We start from the raw sequence: 24080 nt of genomic DNA, 5'->3' as shown, positions 1-24080 counted from the left end.
AGGTCTCTCGTACTGCGTAAGATATCTTACGCTAGGGGAAAATCCTTTTCCGCGAGATATTGAAGCCAAAAATTATCCTTAATTTTGTAATAATGTAAAACGCGTTGCAGCAGCATACAGACATGGGCGAAACAGCTCGCGCGCCTATTGGCTGCTCTGCGGCAACTGCAGCAGCCTATCGAGCGAGGCCTGGCGTGACGCCAGATCCAATGAGGGCATTTCGCGCCCACTGCGTCGCGTCCCGCCAAAAAGGGCGTGGTCTAGACCTATAAATACCGCTCGCAGGCGGCTATTATCTGATTGTTCATCCTTCAAGCGGAGCACATGCATCGATGGAGCTGGAGAAGAAGCCGCGCCGTCGATCGAGAGCATCTCAGCGGGACGAGTCACTGAAGCTGCTGGCCGCGCCGCCTTCATTGCCTTCCTGCTGCGCTTTCCGGGGCCCATATCCTTTATAATCTACAGTGTGTGCCGCCGCTGCGATACACACTGTTTCTCTAAAAAGAGCAAAGCGTCTTTTTAAAGATGCCTTCCTGAGGCTCGTGCAGATGCCAATGGTGACTCTGAGGACTCGCCTGGCCTTCTTCACTGAGACTGCTCCCCCGCCCGCCGCGGTGTCGCGCCATAAAAAGCGCCGTGCCCAGCGGGCCCCGGAACCTTCCCCCAGCCGACAAAGCTCGCCGGTTCGCCCGCCTGCTTCACCGACCTCGTCAGCCTCTGTTCCGGACGTAAAGCGGCCGCTGTCTGCCACCGCTTCCATCGACGCCGCTGACGAGGGGGCCATGAAGGAGGAAGAGGATTCCTGTTTCCCGCCAAAAGGGGAACGCGCATGCGTCAAAACCATCGCCTTTTCTTCCTGAGCTTCACGAAGAACTGACTAAGTCCTGGAATGCCCCCTGCTCAGCGAGAGTGCGTCCATCCACTTCTTTGGTGTTCTCCACAGTGGACGACGCCGAGAATAGAGGATACCTCTCTCTACCGCCGGTCGAAGAGGCGATAGCAGTCCACGCTGGACGGCGTGCTAAGTCGGCCCTCCCCTCTAAAGCTTGCCGTCAGACGTCAAACCTGCTCCGCCGCGCTTTCGCAGCCGCCAAGCCGCGTCAGCGCTGCGTAACATGGCCTCTCACCGTTGCTGAGAGGCACCTGTGGCTAACGCTTTCTGACATGTCTGAGTCTGAGCGTACCGCATTTCTCGACGCGCCGCTCTCACCCACTGGCCTATTCGGATCTTCTGTCAGGCTCAAGGCGCGAGACCGTGTTCACGCTCGTCTGGCCGCCGCCCCGCCGGAGTTGAGTTGAAACCTGAGCCTCTGAAGTCGTCCTAGCACAACTAGGAAAACGACGGTGTACGAGTCCCGCTGTCGCCGGACCCCCACCAAAGTTATTCGCTCGTCCAGTTCCAGAAAATGTGACTGTTCCAGTGTTTTCTGCAGCCAACAAACCGGCTCCATCACCCGTTTGCCTGCACACAGAAGTCGTTCTCACGGCTACCCAGATAAATCCCCAAAGGAGTGTATTTTCTGGTGTCCCGGCCACGGCCGATGGTGTTTCATGTGTAGTAAGCATGCCCACTACCCAGTGCCCATCTCTACACACAAGCACAGCCTGTCACACAGGTCCCGCGCACATAAAATCGACTCAGATCGATTGCGCTTCACACGTGGTAAAAGTGCCCGCTTCACAGTGCCCACAGACACCACATTATGCACGCCCCACGGTTTCTGTAAAAACAAAACCAACGTGCATTCGCTCTATGCAGGCGAACGTTGTTTGCAGTGTGTTAAATGTGACTGTTCCAGTGTTTTCTGCAGCCAACAAGCCGGTTCTGTCGCCCGCTTGCCTGCACACAAAGGTTGTTTTCACGGCTACCCAGATAAACCCCCAATAGAGTGTATTTTCTGGTGTCCCGGCCACGGCCGATGGTGTCTCATGTGTAGTAAGCATGCCCACTTCCCAGTGCCCATCACTACACACAAGCACAGCCTGTCACACAGGTCCCACGCACATAAAATCGACTCAGATCGATTGCGCTTCACATGTGGTAAACGTGCCACTTCACAGTGCCCACAGACATCACATTATGCACGCCCCAAGGTTTCTGTAAAAACGAAACCAAAGTGCATTCCCTCTATGCAGGCGAACGTTGTTTGCAGTGTGTTAAATGTGCCTGTTGCCACACAACCACATCCACACACAGACATAAGAGTTCCCGCTATCAGCGCCCTCGCCTCGAATGTCACGAGCACGTCTCTTGTGCCACAGCACACCGAAACCACTCCGTTACTGAACGAACGGAGCGCGCTTCGTATTCAACCTCTAGCTATTCATGCAGACGCATGGGAAAAGCTTCCCGGGGTTTCAAAAAGGGGTGCTGGACATTATAAAAGGAGGCTATTCGCTACAGTTTCACCGACGCCCGCGCCGCTATACAGTGCGTGTCGAGACCACGATGCAGGCAGAAGCAGCACACCTACTTCGAGCCGAAGTGGCGAAACTATTGAGCAAAGGAGTCATAGAGCCCCTTTCTCAAGCTCAAAGCGTAGGAGGGCTGTACAGCAGATAGTTCCTGGTACCGAAAAAAGACGGGGGTCTCAGACCCATACTAGATCTAAGGCAACTGAACAAAGCGCTGGTGAAGCGACGGTTCAGGATGCTCACGACCAGAAAAATCCTCGCGCAAGTTCGCCAAGGAGACGTGTCAGTGAATCTGAAAGACGCGTATTTTCAAATACAGATAGCGTCACGTCACAGGCGGTTTTTGAGATTCGCCTTCGAGGGCCAGGCATATCAGTACACAGTCCTGCCGTTCGGTTTGTCCCTGGCACCCCGTACATTTACGAAGTGCATGGACGCAGCAGCGCTCGTTCCCCTCAGACTGAAAGGCGTGCGCATACTGAACTATTTGGACGATTGGCTGATTCTAGCGCAATCTCGCTCAGTGCTCGTAGAGCACACGACCATGTTACTCGATCACCTCGAGAATTTGGGTCTCAGGGTCAATTGGGCAAAGAGCTCTCTGTCTCCCAGTCAGAAGACTTCCTTCCTGGGCACGGAATTGGACTCGCTGTCAATGATAGCGCGGCTATCACCACAGCGCGTGGTAGACATTCAGCGCACAGCGGGCTCGTTCCGCTGCGGCGCGTCCGTCCCGCTCAAGAAATTCCAGAAAATGCTGGGTCTCATGGCCTCAGCGTCATCAGTTCTCCAGCTGGGTCTGCTCTGCATGCACCCACTGCAGTTCTGGTTGAAAGCGCGCGTACCGCGCCAAGCGTGGGCGTCCGGTCGACTTCGTCTCACGGTAAATCAGAAGTGCGTCACAGCCCTGAAACCGTGGAAAGCAGTCGACTGGTACCAGTCAGGTGTAAGCCTGGGGACTTCCTCGAGAATAAAAGTGGTGTCTACGGACGCGTCCACCTCGGGATGGGGGGCTCTGCTCGAGGGCAGACCGTCTTTTGGCCAGTGGTCAGAACGGGAAAAGCTCCTGCATATCAACTGCCTCGAAATGCTAGCAGTAGAGAACGCGCTGACGCGCTTCTGTCCCCAAATAAAGGGGAACCACGTACTAGTCCGCTCGGACAACATGTCAGTGGTGTCCGACATAAATCGCCAGGGCGGTCTCAGGTCCAGAAACCTGTACAGGCTTGCAGAACGCCTCCTGGTATGGGCTCAGCGCAACCTGCGCTCGCTGAAAGCAGCGCACGTGCCGGGGCTCCTAAACATAGGGCCAGACAGACTGTCCAGGAACAACGTTCCGGCAGGCGAATGGTCTCTACACCCACAGACAGTTCAACTACTGTGAAAAAAATTCGGCAGAGCGGAAGTAGACCTGTTCGCGTCTCAGGACAACGCTCACTGTCTGGAATTTTTCTCCAAAAGCAAGGACGCGCTGGCCCACGTATGGCCCCGCCATCATCTCTATGCTTTTCCCCCCGTCTCTCTCCTACCTCAGGTGATAGAGAGGGTCAAGGAAAAAGGATGTTCAATACTGCTGGTAGCGCCGTTTTGGGAGAACCAGCCCTGATTCCCAGCGCTTTTGCAGCTGACGAGCACTCCCCCGTGGCCGATACCAGTGAGGAGAGACCTTCTCTCTCAGGCCGGCGGCTCGATTTGGCATCCTCACCCAGAGCTGTGGTCCCTTCATGTCTGGGCCACCAGCGAATATATGACGAACTCCCTAAAGGAGTATTAAACACGATCACGCAGGCTAGAGCCCCGTCTACGAGACGGCTCTATTCCTCAAAATGGTCTGTGTTTTCGGGTTGGTGCACAGCCCGCGGCTCGTCACCCACTGACTGTGGTGTGATGGAGGTGCTTTCCTTTTTACAAGAGCTGCTGGACAAGGGCAGAACCCTGTCCACGCTCAAAGTCTATGTGGCGGCCATAGCAGCGTTCTCGAGGACAACGCTAGGTCAGTCAATAGGAAGGAACGATTTAGTCATCCGCTTCCTGAGAGGAGCTAGAAGACTGAATCCCCCCAGACCTCCCTCAGTCCCCGTATGGGACCTTTCTGTGGTACTAGAGGCCATGAAAGGTGGACCATTCGAGCCTCTGCAGACGATTGATCTGAAATACCTGTCTCTTAAGACTGTGTTTCTGCTGGCTCTCGCTTCAGTGAAGCGCATAGGGGACTTGCACGCACTCTCTGTGAGTCGCGACGTGCATGGAGTTTGGACCTAATGACACTAAAGTCATACTCAAACCCAAGCATGGTTACGTTCCGAAATCCCTCAAAAGACCGTTTAGGGCACAGGTCATCGCTCTGTCAGCCCTACCGGTCACTGACGAGGAAATGGACGCGAGCCTCCTATGCCCAGTCAGGGCATTATGAGCTTACGTGTCTCGCTCGTCTGCTTTTAGGCAGACAGAACAGCTTTTTGTTTCGTTCTATGGGCGTCCCAAGGGACTGGCCACGTTGAAACAGAGCTTATCCAGATGGATAGTTGATGCTATTGCGCTGGCAAATGCTTCCAAGGGCATGCAGTGCCCGCTGGGTGTCAGAGCACATTCCACGAGGGGCGTGGCCTCATCGTGGGCCTGGTAGAGTGGGATTGCCTTGCAAGATATTTGTACGGCGGCGGGCTGGGCCTCTCCGTCTACATTTATAAGGTTTTACAACCTGGAGGTTCCCGCCTTACAGGCCAGGCTGCTGTCAGTCTAGATAATCAGTGTTGTCTGACCTGATGCTATCAGCTCGGAATGCTGCGTCTACTGAGCACAGCTCGAGGGTCGACAGTGAAAGTAGTAGATGTGCCTGGGCAAACTGTGTAAGACCCACATTTCCACGTCAGTTCAAGCCGTAACCCCGCCCTGTATGTACGATGAACTTAGCGTCTGAGCGACGCTGCACTATGTGGAAGAGTGCGGGTTTGCCCCTCCCTCTTCCCCGGACTCCCTGTGAGTTCCCTGGGTGATTGTGAACTATATGAACCCCGGGTTTTCGCCCTTGGGTCTTTGGTGTCAGATCTCAGCATGCACGGCGTTTTACATTGGGTCCCCTAGCGTAAGATATCTTACGCAGTACGAGAGACCTCTCGTAAGAGAACGTACTCGGTTACTAACTTAACCTCTTTTCTCTCTAGAGAGGGAACGAGTACTGCGTATCTTGCCGTGCACGCGCACGCTCTGGTTGCTTCGATGATGAAAAACCAGATAATAGCTGCCTGCGAGCGGTATTTATAGGCCTAGACCACGCCCTTTTCGGTGGGACGCGATGTAGTGGGCGCGAAATGCCCTCATTGGATCTGGCGTCACGCCAGGCCTCGCTCGATAGGCTGCTGCAGTTGCCGCAGAGCAGCCAATAGGCGCGCGAGCTGTTTCGCCTATGTCTGTATGCTGCTGCAACGCGTTTTACATTATTACAAAATTAAGGCTAATTTTTGGCTTTAATATCTCGCGGAAAAGGATTTTCCCCTAGCGTAAGATATCTTACGCAGTACTCGTTCCCTCCCTAGAGAGAACTGAGGTTACGTTAGTAAACGAGTACGTTTTCGGCATGAAAGACCCACGAAAAACAGATCAACGTTCTACTTTTCTCTCCAGTGCTTTTAAAAATATAGACAAAAAATATACAAAGAATTGCCGAAAATAGGCTACATATTGGTAAAAAATACATTTTTAAAAATTAAAAAATATATTTGAATGCATTTTTTACATATGGGTGCAGAAGCCTGGCACATTCAAGTTACAAATGACCGCACCACTCTCTTATGCAAAAAATCGTTGAACGTCAACAAACCTAAAACCTCTCTCTTTCTCTCTCTCTCTCATACACACACACACCCACAACAGTGGGTAAGTCGCAGGTGGGCAGACAGGTGCTGAGACGACAAGAAACAAAAATAACCTGGCATGGCCTGCGCAAACTCAAACACTCATATATAACTGAGCTGGATTATTTTGGTATTTAGCTGTTTAAGCAAAACTGAATAAGCAGGTGTGTCATATCTAAATGTGTGCAAAAGAGTTTCAAACTCCACCTTCCTCAGGTCAGCAAGATATAACAATACCTCTCAGCATTTACACGCACACACACACAACCTACCATCACTTTACAAAGAGGCGTTCTATTGTACTGATAAACTTCTCAGCATTTACGTTTCTTACACACACTTCTGCAATTCCCTGTCGCAGCACTTTAGCTGAGCTGAGCTCCTGGAGGAAAAACTGCATCCAAATGTTTCTCTTACGACGTCAGTGCTTTTAATACAGTAGTAAAAGAGCATTTAGCTGACAGCATGTGGGTTATGATCCCTGACGGTGCTCTCTCTAACTATACGAGTTACTGGAGAAGCAGTAATATAGCGATATATTTCGATATAGCCAACTTCTCAAACAAGTAGAATGTGAAACAGGAGGTTAAATGCTTCAAATGGTTGCATGCAACATTGATGTCATTCTTGCAATCCAATTTTGTGCATAAATATAGCAGCTTTTGGCAGACTGATTACACATGAGTCACAGCAAAGAACAAAATCCGTTGATATTGCCATCTACTAATCTCACAAATATTTTTGTGAGAAATTATTCAGCAAGCATGCATTAAATTGATCAAAAGTAAAAGAAAAATAAATGCTGTTCTTTTGTGCTTTCTAATCATCAAAAAAATCCTGAAAAGTAAAAGGCATCACTGTTTTCACAAAAAATTAACCGTTTTTAACATTAATAATAATCAGAAGTTATTAAGCATCATATGAGCATATTAAAATAATTTCCGAAGGATCAGGTGTCACTTAAGACTGGAGTTTTGATGCTGAAAATTCAGGTTTGATTGCAGAAATAAATTGTTTTATAATATATTTACTTAGAAAACAGCTATTTTAAATTGCAATAATATTTAACAATATTACGGTTTTATTGCTGTTTTTTTAACCAAATAAATGCAGCCTTGGAGAGCAGATGTCTCTTCAAATAAAATGAATCTTATGAGAACTAAATTTGCATTTTTACACTGAAAAAAAAAAAGTTATTGCAAAACAGAATAGTCAAAGTCTCACATTTTTGCATTTCTGTACAGCTTTATTTACCAAACACAATTTTAAAATGCAATGCAACACTGATCCAGAGCAGATATGTTATTTTGCTGAGGTGTCCACAAGCCCGCTGGCATTTTAGAGATATATTAAGCATAAGAATAACATGTACACACAATTCTCATGGACATTAAGCCTAATGACGACAGTTAAAATAAATCAGGTTCTGTTTAGTTCTGATATGTCCTGATTCGGATATGAAGAGAAACGCACGGCGGGGCTGTAAAAGAGTCTCTAATCGGAATAAAAACATCCCACTGGTTGATTTCCACGATAAGGCATTACGATTGGTCCCTGTAGAGCTTGAAAATTCATGTTTGGTCTGTTCTGATCGTCCCTCCTACCAATCACATTCAAAGATATGCATCACGATTGGCTGAGGCTGATTGGTCAAACTGGGAGAAGTGGGCGGGGTTAATTACAGCAGTATGTACAGTTACAAAGCACATCACATAATGGTCAAAATACTCAAATTATTACAAAAACAAGAATTATTCAATGCACCTATCATCTTTAGCAGCATATATATTTATATAAAACAGAGCAATACAGTTTTCCATTCAGATTTTTTTAAAGGGGTGAATCTCACAAAAGCAATTAAAAAAAAACTTTTTAGGGTTTTAGGATCAAGTTTTTTTTAATGATAAGCATATTTTACATTTTCATTAATGCAATGCAAAAAAAAGATCATTTAAACCGCAACTTTACTTGGTGCATGATCTTTAATTTAGGCTTATTTTATTTTTTTTAGATATCACTGTATTACAGTAATGAGAATTGTATTAAATTAAAACACAAAGAGCAATTTATGTTCAAATGCAAACGCAAAATTTAATTATACCTATTTGGTAGGGGTAAAATGTTACACGGAAATGTTTTAATGAGATTCACCCCAAGAGACTGTGTTAAAAAAGAAACATCCGTCATCACAGGGAGTGTGTTTGTGTGAATTTCTGGAGTCCTAATGTGCAGTTTGTGAGAATAAAGTCCTGTAAGTGTGTTTGTGAAACGATGGTGTCTAAAATAGCTTGTTTACAGTATCATGTTACAGTGTACTTACAAGTAAAGCGTATAAACACATTTTGTCTAATTGCACTTCTGAGTGGAGTTATGGGTTTCCTGTTTTCCACATGAGCCATGCACAAATTGTCCTCCCCCCACATCCTTCCATAAATCTCCCGCTCTATCCTTCCCGTAAAAGTTGGGCATCCGTAATGGGGAGGAACAGATATGTGAACACGACTTTAAACTGGCAGCAGTGAAACAGGATCATGTCCATTTTTAACATCATATTCAGAGCCTGAAGCGTTTAACATCTCCAGCGCTGTGCAAAACACACGGCTTCCTGCTTCTGGGACTTAAAAAAAAGAAAAAATAGCGCCCAATCAGATCAGGGGGCGTGGCTTTAGAAGAATTTGTCATTGATGCTGTAGTGAGGTTGTCTGCAGTCAGCGCCCTATCAGATTAGAGGGCGTGGCTTCAGAAGAATTGATCATTGATGCTGTAGTGAGGTTGTCTACAGTCAGCGCCCAATCATATCAATGGGCGTGGCTTCAGAAAAGTTTGTAATGGATGCGAAAGTGAGGTTGTCTGTAGCCAGCGCCCAATCAGATCAATGGGTGTGACTTCAAAAGGGTTTATCATCGATGCGAATTGATGTAACATTGTCTGCAGTCAGCGCCCAATCAGATCAGGGTCGTGGCTTCAGAAGAATGTCATCAATGCAAAAGTAAACACGTCCCCAGTAAGCAGCCAATCAGATCAAGGGGCGTGGCTTAAAAATGTGAAAGTGAGGTTCTATGAGGTCATCTGTAGCCGGCACCCAATCAGATCAGAGGGCGTGGCTTCAGAAGAATTGATCCTTGATGCTACAGTGAGGTCACCTGTATTCAGCGCCCAATCAGATCAGAGGGCGTGGCTTCAGAATGATTGATAATAAATGCTATAGTGAGGTTGTCTGCAGTCAGTGGCCAATCAAATAAGAGGGTGTGGCTTCAGAGGAATTGATCATTGATGCAAAAGTGAGGTCATGTAACATCTTCTGCAGTCAGCATCCAATCAGATCGGGGGCGTGGCTTCAGAAGAATGTCATCAATGAAAGTGAGGTTCTATGAGGTTGTCTGCAGCCAGCACCCAATCAGATCAGAGGGCGTGGCTTCAGAATAATTGATAATTAATGCTATAGTGAGGTTGTCTGCAGTCAGCATCCAATCAAATCAGAGGGCGTGGCTTCAGAGGAACTGATAATTGATTATGGATGCTGTAGTGAGGTTGTCTGCAGTCAGTGCCCAATTAGATTAGAGGGAGTGGCTTTAGAAAAATGTATCATTAATATTATAGTGAGGTTCTCAGCTCCCAATCAGATCAATGGGCATGGCTTCAGAAGAATGTCATCAATGCAAAAGTGAGCTCATCCCGAAGTAAGCACCCAATCAGATCAGGGGGCATGGCTTCAGAAGTAGATCAATGCAAAAGTGAGGTTGCATGAGGTTGTCTGCAGCCAGCACCCAATCAGGTCAGTGGGCGTGGCTTTAGAATATTTTCTCATTAATTAAAAAATGAGGTTGCATGATGTCGTTTGCAGCCAGCACCCAATCAGATCTGAGAGTGTGGCTTCAGAAGAATTTATCATTAATGTTATAGTGAGGTTCTCAGCTCCAAATCAGATCAAATGGGCGTGGCTTAAGAAGAATGTCATCAATGCAAAAGTGAGGTTGGATGAAGTCGACTGAAGCCAGCACCCAATCAGATCAGTGGGCGTGGCTTCAGAATAATTTCTCATCAATTAAAAAATGAGGATGTCATTTGCAGCAAGCATCCAATCAGATCTATGGAAGTGGCTTTTCAAAAATGTATTACGGATGTGAAAGTGAGCTGGTTCCCCAGTCAGATCAATAGGCGTGGCTTCAAAAGAATTTGTCATCGATGCGAAAGTGAGGTCGCGTGACGTCGTCTGGGTTGATGAAAACTGAAATGGACTTTCCAGGGTTCTCTGTGACCAGCTGCTGGAGTTTCTTCGCAAGCCGGTCATCCGGTTGCTGATCAGCTCCAGTTTCTGACAGCGGAGATGACAGGTTTGAGCTTCCTCCACGCCACTGGAGCTCAAGCGTGAGTCGTGACGCGGCTTTTGCATGCTCTATCGCGCTTCGCAAATGTTCTGCTGGGTCGGAGCGAACGGACGATAACTTGCGAGCGTGCAGCATGGCCGTGTCATCGCTGAGATGCTCTAGCATGTTGCATTGCGGGATGAAGTAATTTGGGCAGGTCTTATTCACCAAGCAGTGCTGCAAGTCGTCGATCAACCCAAGCAAAAAGTGCGCAGCGTAATCTTCCTGCGCCAAGTACGTATGCGGCAGGCGGTCGCAGGCCCAAAGCATAAGCGAGCGCAGGTGATACGGACTGATAGCTTTGGGTCGAGAGAGAAGCTTAATAATCAGAGCTTTACAAGCCTGGTACGCCTGCATGAGACTCGCAGAGATGCACTTCTTCAGCTGCACCTCGCTGCGTGCAAACGACAAGCGCCATTCGTTTTCCTTCTGGCCTGTAGAGGAGCATGCAGGTAGCAGATAAAACCCACTAATCACTTCCTCCTCCGTGATTTTCCCATCCCAAAAATGGTTCTCCATTAGCCAGCTTTGAGCCACCGCTGGCCAGCCTTTGAAGGACACTACTGGAACTACGTCGTACAGCATCCGACTGCCTCCGACGCCCAAGATGATGGAGATGACGGTTGCATTGCGCTCAACTTTCTCAACTCGTGGGACGCCACGCTGCGGCTTCTTCTGAATCTCCGCCAGGACCATACTGATGGATTCGTAGAACCAGTCGGCCACCAGCGTGGGTGAGAAAAAGTAATTGGTGGCGCCGTTGACGTGGTCTACAACGGTGCAACAGTCCTTCCACTTGTTGATGGTTCCCTCGTCAAATAGACGCAGGCTGAGCCAGGAGTGGCAGAGCGCTGAGTGACGCATGTCTAGCGTGACCGGTTGGTTTCGGTCGTGGAGTTTGAGCGCGGGAACCAGTAACGTGAAGTCCATGTCGTAATCGGCTCCCCGTGCGTAAACCGTCAACTCGTCCAGATCCATGTCAACCACGCCTTCCCGGACCCCGCCGGACAACAGCAAGTACTCGTTGGCAACTGGAAGCTTTTGGTCCAACTTCTGCACCATGCCTGAAAACAGAAAATGACATAATTAGATAGGGACAAATTTTGTGTACTTATAAATAGTAGATTAAACAGACTATATTTCCTTGTAAAAGTGAATATATGTGACCCTTGCACCGGTAGCACGGGTATATTTGTAGCAATAGCCAAAAATACATTGCATAGGTCAAAATGATCGATTTTTCTTTTATGCCAAAAATCATTAGGCTATTAAGGTAAGATCATGTTCCTTAAAGATATTTTGTAAATTTCCTACCATAAATATATCAAAATTAAATTTTTGATAAGTAATATGCATTGCTAAGAACTTTTTCCAACAAATATTTTCTCACTGTTTTGATTTTTTGCACCCTCAGATTTCAGATTCTATACATAAACAGAAAGCTCATTTATTCAGCTTTCAACTCATGTATAAATCTCAATTTTAAAAAAACTGACCCTTATGACTGGTTTTGTGGTCTAGAAAGACACATTTGACCAAAAACGAACTATATATCCTTGTAAAAAGGAATATATTTGACCCAAAATGTTATAGAAGTGTTTGATGACGAAATAAAAGTTTTTCCAAGTGGGAAGTTTTATTGAAATTCTATCCTAATGAACATTAATTTGAACAAAGGCTTGGATGTTTCTCTACAACTTTCGGATTCATTTAACAAGCTTGCATAAAACGTAAATCTCTCTGAGTTTATAAGCAAAAAACATCCATGTTTTTGTTGAATTTACAAGTTGGAAACAGCTTGTAACAAATTACAAAACATGATGATGAAAATATTAAAATTACTACAAAAAAATAAATAAATTATTCAATGCACATATCAGGTTTTGCAGAATATACAACCAAGTTTTCTGTTTAGATTTTTATGGGATGCATCTCATGAAACCCACTTGAAATACTGTATAATCATAAGTCTATTCATGACAATTAAGCATTTCATTCCTTTTAACTCTCATTAATGCAAATGTCAAGACTATACTACACTAATTACAAAGTATTCATATACCATTGCATTACTTTTGATTTATAACCTTTAATTTAGTGCGATTTTATAATTCTTTTTAATCGAATGTGAATTAAAAATATTATAATACATTATAAATGTCATGAAAGTCGCATCAAAATGGAAAAACATCATCTCAATAGTTTTAAAATAGGCTTTGTATTCTTCATGCAAAATATAATTTACTACAAAAAATAAATAAATTATTCAATGCACCTATATGTTTTGTAGATTATACAAAGTTTTTTATGGGATGCATCTCATGAAACCCACTTGAAATACTGTATAATTAAGTAAGTCTATTCAAATAATTAATAAGTCTATTCATGACAATTAAGCATTTCATTCCTTTTAACTCTCATTAATGCAAAAATTACAAAGTATTTCTGTACCACTACATACTTGATTTATAACCTTTAATTTTGAGATTTTTTTGTGAACGTTAAAAATTATAAAGTAAAATAATTATGATAAAGTGTTTAAATGCCATGAAAATAGCATCAAAATGGAAAATGTTCTCAATAGCTCTAAAATATAGGCTTTGTATTCTTCATGCAAAATATAATTTACTACAAAAAAAATACATTATTCAAATGCATGAATTCAAATTTCTGTTTTGATTTTTTAAGGGATGCACCTCATGAAACCCACTTGACAATTAAGCATTTTATTCCTTTTAACTCTCATTAATGCAAATGTCAAGACAACAGAGACTGCATTACTTAATTTATTGTGATTTTATAAAATATATTTTACCTAATGTGAATTTTAAAAATTATAAAGTAAAATGATTGTTAATGTGTTTAAATGTCATGAAAATAGCATCAAAAAAAAAAAAAAAAAACAGGCTTTGTTTTCTTCATGCAAAATATAATAACTAATTTTTATTCTGACATGTTTTAATGAGATTCACCCAAAGAGACTGTTCGTTTATTACCACAGGGTGTGTGTTTGTGTGTATTTTGGAGCCCTGATGTGCAATTTGTGAAAGTAACAATAGACAATAAAACAAAAAAACAATAGTGTCTGAAACAGTTTCTGAAACAGTACGAGTTTGAAAACTGATGACTTCTCACACTTAGTAGTGGCTCTAGAAATACTGAAGTTTAAAATGCACTTTTATTATAGCTGATTAATGTTTTACAAGAGAATGGGTGGGTGAATTAAATTGCAGTGTCATTTTTGCACCTTACAAAATGGCATTGCAAAAATAATTTAAGTCTATTTAAATAAATGAATGCAAGCATCTTTAGTTTTTTGCAAGTGGATCCATTTTGGCATCATGGGTGTTGCCACAGAAACTAACCATTTTTTGTTATTTCACAATTGCAGTAATTCTGACGAGAGCTGAGTGCAGCATTAAAGGAAGTGAAGTGCGTTGCTTCACAGAAGAAAATTTCATAATAAAGCAATTGACATAAAAGTTAATCTATAACCACAGGAGCAACAGAGCAAATGCAAGAGACTATAAAGCACTTCTTACACAAACACAAGAACATTCCAGACCAGACACTGGGAGAAACAGCCAACAGACTCCTGAAGAAAATAATCCCCAGTCACACCTGAGCTCAACCTTTATGATTAAGTGTGCATGCGCCAGCCAGTGACTCAGGGGTATTAAAATCTCCCAGCAGCCGCAACAGAAGAACCTCCAGAGACACTCAGAAAAACCAAAACAACTTAGTGTGTGTGTGTGTGTGTGTGTGTGTGTGTGTGTTTGGTCGTTGAACATCTGTCATACTCCTCCAAAGGCCACAGAGAGTTCAACGTTCAGAAATATACCTTCAGGCCCACAATTTGAGCATCTATCTTAATAAGAGTGGAGTAAAATCAGCTCAACATGCAAGAGGGTCACCCTGTGTTGACTCAACCAGGGCTCTCCGGCTTAAAAACAATTATTTTGATATTTTTTTCTGCTGAAAGAAATACATGAATGAAGAAGAAACTTTAAAATGTGTATAATTTAATAATTTGCACATTAAGTTGCATTGAGAGTAAAATAAAATTGTAAGCTAGAATTTGAAATTATGTTGAGATACGCTACCAGTCAAAAGTTTTTGAACAGGAAGAATTTTAATATTTTTTTGTTTAAAAAAAAAAAAGTCTCTTCTGCTCATCAAGGCTGGATTTATTTGATCCAAATTACAGAAAAAAAATATTTTGACTATTTAAAATAACCGTTTTCTATTTGAATATATTTTCAAATGTAATTTACTCCTGTGATTTCAAAGCTGAATTTTCAGCATCATTACTCCAGTCTTCAGTGTCACATGATCCTTCAGAAATCACTCTAATATTCTGATTTGCTGCTCAAGAATCATTTATTATTATTATTATTAATATTTAAAACAGTTTAAGAGTAAATTTTTTGTTGGGAAAGAAATGATAGAAATTAATACTTTTATTTAGCATGGATGCTTTAAATTGTTCAAAAGTGATGATAAAGATATTTATATCGTTACAAAAGATTTCTATTTCAGATAAATGCTGTTTCTATTCAAGAAACCTACAAAAAAAAATTCTACTCAGCTGTTTAACATAATTATAATAATAATCATTTTTTGAGCAGCAAATCATAATATTAGAATGATTTCTTAAGGATCATGTGACTGGAGTAAATGATGCTACAAATTCAGCTTTTAAATCACATAATAAATTACTTTTTAAAATATATTTAAATAGAAAAAGAGTTTTTTTATATTTTAAATGGTACAAATATTTAAATTTATTACTGTTTTTGCTGTACTTTGAATCAAAAAAATACAGTTTTGGGACCCCTTTTCGAACCAAAATATAAAAGGATATCCTGCTTAAAAAAAAACAGCTAAAACCAGCCTAGGCTGGTTGGCTGGTCTTAGCTGGCTTAACCTGAAAGTAGCTGGTTTTTGGACCCCTTCAAGAACCAAAATATAAAAGGATGCGCTGCTGAAAAAAAAAAAAAAAAACACTAAAACCAGCTTAGGCTGGTCTTAGCTAGTTTAAACTGGAAGTAGCTAGTTTTAGGAATTAAGTTCCAAAATATAAAAGGATACCCTGCTTAAAAAAACAGCTAAAACCAGCCTAGGCTGGTTGGCTGGTCTTAGCTGGTTTAAGCTGGAAGTAGCTGGTTTTAGGACCCCTTTAAGAACCAAAATATAAAAGGATGCCCTGCTGAAAAAAAAAAAAAAAACGCTAAAACCAGCTTAGATTGGTCTTAGCTAGTTTAAACTGGAAGTAGCTAGTTTAAGGAATTAAGTTCCAAAATATAAAAGGATACCCTGCTGAAAAAAAAAAACAGTTAAAACCAGCCAAGGCTGGTTGGCTGGTCTTAGCTGGTTTAAGCTGGAAGTAGCTTGTTTTAGGACCTCTTTAAGAAACAAAATGTAAAAGGATGCCCTGCTGAAAAAAACAGCTAAATCCAGCCTAGGCTGGTTGGGCTGGTCTTAGCTGGCTTAAGCTGATAGTAGCTGGTTTTAGGACCCCTTCAAGAACCAAAATATAAAAGGATGCGCTGCTGAAAAAAAAAAACCCCGCTAAAACCAGCCTAGGCTGGTTGGCTGGTCTTAGCTGGCTTAGACTGATAGTAGCTGGTTTTTAGACCCCTTCAAGAACCAAAATATAAAAGGATGCCCTGCTGAAAAAAAAAACAAAAAAACAAAAAAAAAAAAAAAACACTAAAACCAGCTTAGGCTGGTCTTAGCTAGTTTAAACTGGAAGTAGCTAGTTTTAGGAATTAAGTTCCAAAATATAAAAGGATGCCCTACTGAAAAAAAACAGCTAAATCCAGCCTAGGCTGGTCTTAGCTAGTTTAAGCTGGAAGTAGCTGGTTTTAGGACCCCTTTAAGAACCAAAATATAAAAGGATGCCCTGCTGAAAAAAAAAAAAAAACGCTAAAACCAGCTTAGATTGGTCTTAGCTAGTTTAAACTGGAAGTAGCTAGTTTAAGGAATTAAGTTCCAAAATATAAAAGGATACCCTGCTTAAAAAAACAGCTAAATCCAGCCTAGGCTGGTTGGCTGGTCTTAGCTAGTTTAAGCTGGAAGTAGCTGGTTTTAGGACCCCTTTAAGAACCAAAATATAAAAGGATGCCCTGCTGAAAAAAAAAAAAAAAAACGCTAAAACCAGCTTAGATTGGTCTTAGCTAGTTTAAACTGGAAGTAGCTAGTTTAAGGAATTAAGTTCCAAAATATAAAAGGATACCCTGCTTAAAAAAACAGCTAAATCCAGCCTAGGCTGGTTGGCTGGTCTTAGCTAGTTTAAGCTGGAAGTAGCTGGTTTTAGGACCCCTTTAAGAACCAAAATATAAAAGGATGCCCTGCTGAAAAAAAAAAAAAAAAAACGCTAAAACCAGCTTAGATTGGTCTTAGCTAGTTTAAACTGGAAGTAGCTAGTTTAAGGAATTAAGTTCCAAAATATAAAAGGATACCCTGCTGAAAAAAAACCAGTTAAAATCAGCCTAGGTTGGTTGGCTGGTCTTAGCTGGAAGTAGCTGGTTTTAGGACCCCTTTAAGAACCAAAATATAAAAGGATACTCTGCTGAAAAAAAAACTGCTAAAACCAGCCTAGGCTGGTTTTAGCTGGAAGTATCTGGTTTTAGCTGGTCTTTAGCTGGTAAGTGGCCAAAACCCCTCTAAAACCAGCCTGCTGACCAGCTATGACTAGCTAAAACCAGCCTGGTTTTTCAGCAGGGTATTTAGATATCTGTAATAATTCTTGAGCTACAGGCATGCAAACTTTGGTGAAAAAATGCTTTATTTTGGACAAAAAGTGCTTTTTACCCTGTTTTAACTGTCTCAATTAGCAGGAAATGCCACAAAGATTGCTAAAGTCAACATATTTTACTAACAGACCTACCAATCTCTGTGTAAAAATAAAATAATCATCCTGCCATCTTTCAAAAAGTAATTTTTTCACCCTGTAATTTGGCTCCAAATCTCCGGTGAAAATTGACATTTTGACCCCCGTCCTGCCATTTAATATTCTGGCTTTCATCTCCATTTATGTTAAGAAAAAAATACTACCAGATCCAAAAGTTTTAGCAGGGGAAGCTTCCAAAATTCTTGACTTGACACAGAATGACCCAACAGAGATCTCAACCCATTTTACTTTGGTAATGTGACTTAAAGAAGTAAACACTGTCAGTTTTGATTTGATCCTGTCCTCAGATTGTTCTCCGGCGCAGATGAGTGTGTGAGCGCACGGCTGAGTAAACACGCGTGAGACAGTGCACAGAGAGTCACTGCACAGACAGCCTGCATCACCCTGAGGCTGGATCATGCTCGCTGCTCCTGAACTCATGCGTCCGGACGGATCGTCTGCTTCACAGTGCAGCACTTCTGTTCGGCGTCTCGGAGTATTCAACTCAAACAAATAAACGCAGCATTTAGGTTCTATTTTTATGTAATGATGGCGCCACACGACGCTAATTTGGTGCCACTTATTCCAGCTGGTCTGGCTGAACATCGCATTTTTATTCTAACTCACAACCATTTACACTCCAAAACACATTTACTGACATTTAAGACTTGTGTTTATGAATTGCATTGCAGAGTTTTAACATAAACTGTTACATTTAATGTGATGCATTTTTCAGTCATACAGGTCTGACTTAGGCCTAAAGATTTTTTTTATAAAGTATGCGTTTCTACAAAAGAACAATTATGACCCTGGACCACAAAACCAGTCATAAGTAGCAAAAGTATATTTGTAGCAATAGCCAAAAATACCTTGTATGGGTCAAAATTATAAATTTTTCTTTTATGTCAAAAATCATTAGGATATTAAGATCATGTTCCATGAAGATATTTTGTGAAATGTCCTACTGTTAATATCAAAATTAAATTTTTGATTAGTAATATGCATTGCTAAAAACTTCATTTGAACAACTTTAAAGGCGATTTTCTCAATATTTAGATTTTTTTTTTTGCACTCTATATCAATGGAAAGCTTATTTATTCAGTTTTCAGATGATGTATAAATCTCAACCTAAAAAAAAAAAGACACTTATGACTGGTTTTGTTGTTCAGGGTCACAATTTTGCTTTATTTGCATGCTATGCGTTTGTTTATTTTTATTATATTTTTAATTAATGCGTGAATACTTTGGCGGAGTTTGTGCATTTTTTACATTTTATTTTACTTCATTATGCATTTTATTTTTATTCATTTATATTTTTTAAATGTATTTATTGCAAGTTTCCAGATTTGCTGATTTTATTCATGTTTGACAGTTCATTTAATTATTAAATAAATTACTTATTTGGAGGTTTTTGAATTTGTTATTCCCATTTTTTTATTTCTTATTTTAGTTTTCATATTTGCTTTCCCTCATGCTGTTTTGCCTTGTTTTTACTTCCTATAATAAAACCCAAAGCAATGAAACTTCTGTCCTTATTTTCCATCAGCCATTTGCCATTTAAGCTAACATTATTAATTATTAAGTTAAAAATGTTTAATTTTATGGCTTTAAGGTTAATTTTTGTTCTTTCTGGAGCTTTAATTTTTTTGCTGATTTAGGCCTAAATATTTTTATACAGTCAGTTTCTAAAAAAAAAAGAACAATTTTGCTTTATTTGCATGCACAGGGTTGGTTTAATTTTATAATTTTTTAATTAATGCATTAATTAATGTATTTGTAATTAATGTTTACTTTATTATGCATTTTATTTTTTGTTCATTTACATTTTTATATTGTTTATTTATTTACATTTTCTTATTTTATTTATGTTGAGCAGTTTGTTTAATTATTAACTGAATCATTTATTTGCAGGTTTGCGATTGTTTTTTTAGATCATTCATTAAATTTGGAATAATTTTCATTTAATCTTTTATCTTATTTTAACTTTCACATTTGCTTTCATCATGGTGTCTTGCTTTGTTTTTTTTCAATAATCAAATCCAAAGCAATGAAATTGTCGAAATTTAAGGTGAACATTTTCAGCATAAACTGTTAAATGTTTAATTTTATAGCTTTAAAAGAGCATTTTTGTTCCACTTTCACTGATTTAGGCCTAAACATTTTATACAAATTTGCTTTTTTGCAAGCTAAAGGCTTGTTTAACTTCCTAAGTTTAAATTAATGCATTCATTTACATTTTTATATTGTTTAATTTATTGCAGGTTTGCACATTTTGTTTTTTCATATTGAGCCGTTTTTATTTATGCCTTGTTTTTCCTTAAAATAATCAATAATTTCATCCTGTCACTGATTTAAGACTAAATATTTTTTATACAATTTTGCTTTATTTGCATGCTTAACGCTCATTTAATTTCACAAGTTTTAATTAATGCGTTAATTAACGTGTTTGCAATTAATGTTTACTTTATTATGCATTTTATTTTGTTTATTTACATTTTACAGTTTGTTTAATTATTAATTGAATTATTTATTTCCAGGTTTGTGATTGTTATTTTTTTTAGATCATTTAATATATTTAGGATAATTGTCATTTAATCTCATTTCTTATTTTAGTTTGCACATTTGCTTCTCCTCATGCTGTCTCGCCTTGTTTTTTTTTCCAATAATCAAACCCAAAGCAATGAAAATTCTGTCATTATACTTAACTTTCATTTAACACGACCATTTTCAGTGAACAAATGTGCATTTTATGGCTTCAAAAGTGCATTTTTTTGGTTCTTTCTGGAGCTTGACAGTCACTGATAGCCTTCCACTTTCACTGATTTAAGCCTAAATAATATACAATTATGCTTTATTTAAGTTTTAATTAATGTGTTAAATTTATGTAGTCGTAATTAATATTCTCTTCATTATGCATTTTATTTTTGTTCAATTAATTTTTTTATTGCAGGTTCGCAGATTTTCTTATTTTATTTATGTTGACCATTTTCTAATTATTTATTTATTTATTTGCAAGTTTGAGATTGTTATTTTTTTTAGATCATTCATTATATTTGGGATAATTGTCATTTAATCTAATTTCTTATTTTAGTTTTCACCTTTGCTTTTCCTCAGGCTGTCTCACCTTTTTCAATAATCAAATCCAAAGCAATGAAATTGTCAAAATTTTAGGTTAACATTTTCAGCATAAACCAGCTTAAAGTTAAAATGTTTACTTTTATAGCTTTAAAAGTGCATTTTTGTTATTTCTGGAGCTTGGCAGTCATTCACTGATTTAGGCCTAAATATTTTTTACAATTTTGCTTTTTTTAAGGCTTGTTTAACTCCATAAGTTTAAATTAATGCATTCATTTAATTTTTATATTGTTTACTTTATTCATTGCAGGGTTGCACATTTTCTTTTTTCATGTTGAGCAGTTTTTATTTATGGTTTGTTTTTCCTTACAATAATCAAACCCAAAGCAATGAACATTATGTCATTATTTACCACTGAACATTTAACACAAACATTTTCAGTGAACAAATCTACATTTTATGGCTTCAAAAGTGCATAATTTTATATTATATTTATATTATTTTCATATTTTGTACTGCTTTAAATTTAATTTATTTAATCTATATATATATATATATTTTATATTTCATAATCTATATTTATCCTGTTTAAAAATAAATCTTAAAAATAAGATGCTCCTAAAGTAGGCTACATTTTTATTTCGCAAAATATTTGTTCTTAACATTCTGGCATTATTTACTCATCTAACATAAATTAATGTGTGTGTAATTAATGTTTACTTTATTATGCATTTTCTTTTTGTTCATTTACATTTTTTTATTTATTGCAGGTTTGCAGATTTCCTTTTTTTATGTATGTTGAGCACTTTGTTTAATAATTAAGTGAATTTACTTATTTGCAGGTTTGTGATTGTTATCTTTTTAGATCATTTATTATATTTTTAGTTTCCACTGAACAACAGCTTAAAATGTACATTTTATGGCTTGAAAGGTGCATTTTTTTGTTCTTTCTGGAGCTTGACAGTCACTGACCTTCCACTTTCACTGAATAGAAACAGAGATGCTTAAAAATGTGTGCATCCCCCATTTTCTTCAACAAAAGATAGAAAGTCATCCTGGTCACTAAATAATAACAGAATATTATTTTTGACTGAGCTGTCGCTTTAACAGCAAGCAGATCCGCTGATTTTGACATCTGATGCAAATAAAGCATCTGAATAAGGGTGCAAACGCGAGTTGAGGGTGTTGAAGCTGCAAACACACCCATCCGCTGCTCAACACAGAGCCAAGCGCTTGACAAAGACAGATGAAAAAGAGCACTTTCCTTTTCAGGTGCAGGTCATGCATGTGTTGCTTTGTGTCGGTGCGCTAAGAATGCATGCAGAAGCAGAGCTCTTTCTCACCGAGCATGGAGAAGATGAAGTCCTTGGCCGTGTGGATCTCGAGCGCCCGCTGGTCGTCATACTCGCGCTGCTCGTGCTTGCTGAATTCGGCGATCAGCCGGTTGAGCTCCTCTATCCTGGTTCCGGACCTGAAGTCCAGCTCGGGGGAGTTCGGGATGTGTTTGGTGCTGCTCGGGGTGGCGGTGGGGCTGCTGCCAGCTGAACCAGCCCGGCTGGAGAGCGCTGGCGCCGCCATGTTCGTGAGGAGACGCTGGAACCGAAGCAGTGTGGAGCGCAGGCGCTGAACTGAACTGAAGCTGGAGGGCGTGAGTGAGTGATGCGCAGCTGCAGACTCACACTGATTTGTTTTTTTATTAGACACGTGCTAAACCACCGCCTCAGCCAATAAGTAAATACAAATATATGAAAAACAAAACTATGAAGGAAAACATGAAGACAAATGAAAAACGTGCCACATAGTGCTTTTATTAATAAGTAATGAATAAAAAATTTACAAATTCGCAAATAAATAAATAAATAAATAAGAAATCGTAAAAAAATAAACTAGATTAAATTAAATAGGCTCAGAACCTGCTAAAATATTTTACATTTTACATTACGACAATTTTTTTACATTTAATAAATAAACAAAAAACTATATATATATATATATATATATATATATGCAAACCTGCAAATTAATGAATTAATTAATAACAAAAAAACAGGTTATATGTATGTGTGTGTGTGTGTGTGTGTGTGTGTATATATATATATATATATATATATATATATATATATATATATATATACCTGCAAATGAATAATTAAATGAATAAATAAACAAGCTCTGCCAAAAAAAATAAATAAATAAATGCAAACTTGCAAATTAATGAATTAATTAATAACAAAAAAAACAGGTTATATGTATGTATATGTGTATGTATATATATGTATATATATATACACCTGCAAATGAATAATTAAATGAAGAAATAAACAAGCTCTGCCAAAAAAAAAAAAAAAAAAAAAAAAAAAAAAAAAATATATATATATATATATATATATATATATATATATATAAATTTTAATTAATCCTGAAAATAAATAATTAAATTAATAAATAAACAAACTCAGAATAACAAAGAATAAAATAAATAAATAAATATGCAGACTTGCAAATAAATAAATAAATATTTATAAAATAGATAAATACATATTTATATAAATATATAAATATTAAAATATATATATGTGTGTGTGTGTGTACTTGAATAAAAATAATATATAATTAAACTGTGATGCAAAGGAGTAAAAAGAATGTATAAAATAAGCAAACGTGAAAGCATATAAATTAACTCAAAAGTAGTAAATGAATAAACTAATATAAAAACGAAATATAATAAGTCAATAAAATCGTAAACCTGCACATAAATAATAAAATGAAAAAATAAACAAACTCTGACAAAAAAAAAAAAACAAGAAAAAAAAATAATTAAATCTGCAAACCTGCCAATAAAGAAAAAACAAGTAAAATGTAATTAAATAAATATAAAAGATAAAATAATTAATTAAACTGTACTGCAAATGGGTAAAAAATATGAATAAAATAAACTAATGTGTAAATTTGCAAATAAATAAATAAATTAATAAACTCTGACAATAAATAGTAAATGAATAAACTACTATAAAAACAAATGTTCAAACACTTCCAAATATAATAAAATAATTAAAACCTGCAAATAAATAAACAAATGTGCAAACTTAAAATAATTTAATTAATTAATAAACTCTGACAAAAAATTGCAAATGAATAAACTAATATAAAAACAAATGTGCAAATACTCTGAAATATAATAAATCAATTAAATTCGCAAACCTGCAAATAAATAATTAAATAAATAAATAAATCTGCAAACCTTCCAATAAAGTAATTAATTAATAAACTTGAAAAAACAAGTAAATTAATTACATTTAATTAATTATTTAATTCAACTGTGCTGCAAATTAGTAAAAAAAAATTGTAAATAAAAACAAATGTGCAAACCTGCAAATAAATGAATTAATTAATAAACTGACTAAAACTAGTAAGTGAATAAAAACAAAAAAATGTGCAAAGCCTGCTCACTTAACAGATTAGTAAAAAATAAAC

The 24080-nt window shown here is 38.8% G+C and overlaps 1 protein-coding gene across 1 annotated transcript; it reads right to left on the bottom strand.

Moving 5' to 3' along the window:
- Positions 1–7494: 7494 nt before the first annotated feature.
- LOC141284624 (nucleotidyltransferase MB21D2) lies at positions 7495–22230 on the bottom strand. Its single transcript, XM_073817619.1, has 2 exons — positions 21950–22230; positions 7495–11700 (listed from the first exon to the last, which is right to left on the bottom strand). The coding sequence occupies exons 1-2, from the start codon at positions 22182–22184 to the stop codon at positions 10436–10438; spliced, it is 1500 nt and encodes a 499-aa protein (XP_073673720.1). The 5' UTR covers positions 22185–22230; the 3' UTR covers positions 7495–10435.
- Between the last annotated feature and the right edge of the window lie 1850 nt (positions 22231–24080).

The sequence above is a fragment of the Garra rufa genome, chromosome 14 (assembly GCF_049309525.1).
Source record: "Garra rufa chromosome 14, GarRuf1.0, whole genome shotgun sequence".
NCBI lineage: Eukaryota > Metazoa > Chordata > Actinopteri > Cypriniformes > Cyprinidae > Garra > Garra rufa.
Note: the sequence above shows the minus strand (reverse complement) of the source record. Positions and strands in the feature narration are given on the sequence as shown.

Bases quoted from the DNA above. Each gene is read 5' to 3' on its own strand.
- LOC141284624 (XM_073817619.1), bottom strand. From the start codon at position 22,184: ATGGCGGCGCCAGCGCTCTCCAGCCGGGCTGGTTCAGCTGGCAGCAGC. The intron at 11,701-21,949 runs GTGAGAAAGAGC...TTCTGTTTTCAG, and splicing joins CTTCATCTTCTCCATGCTCG to GCATGGTGCAGAAGTTGGAC.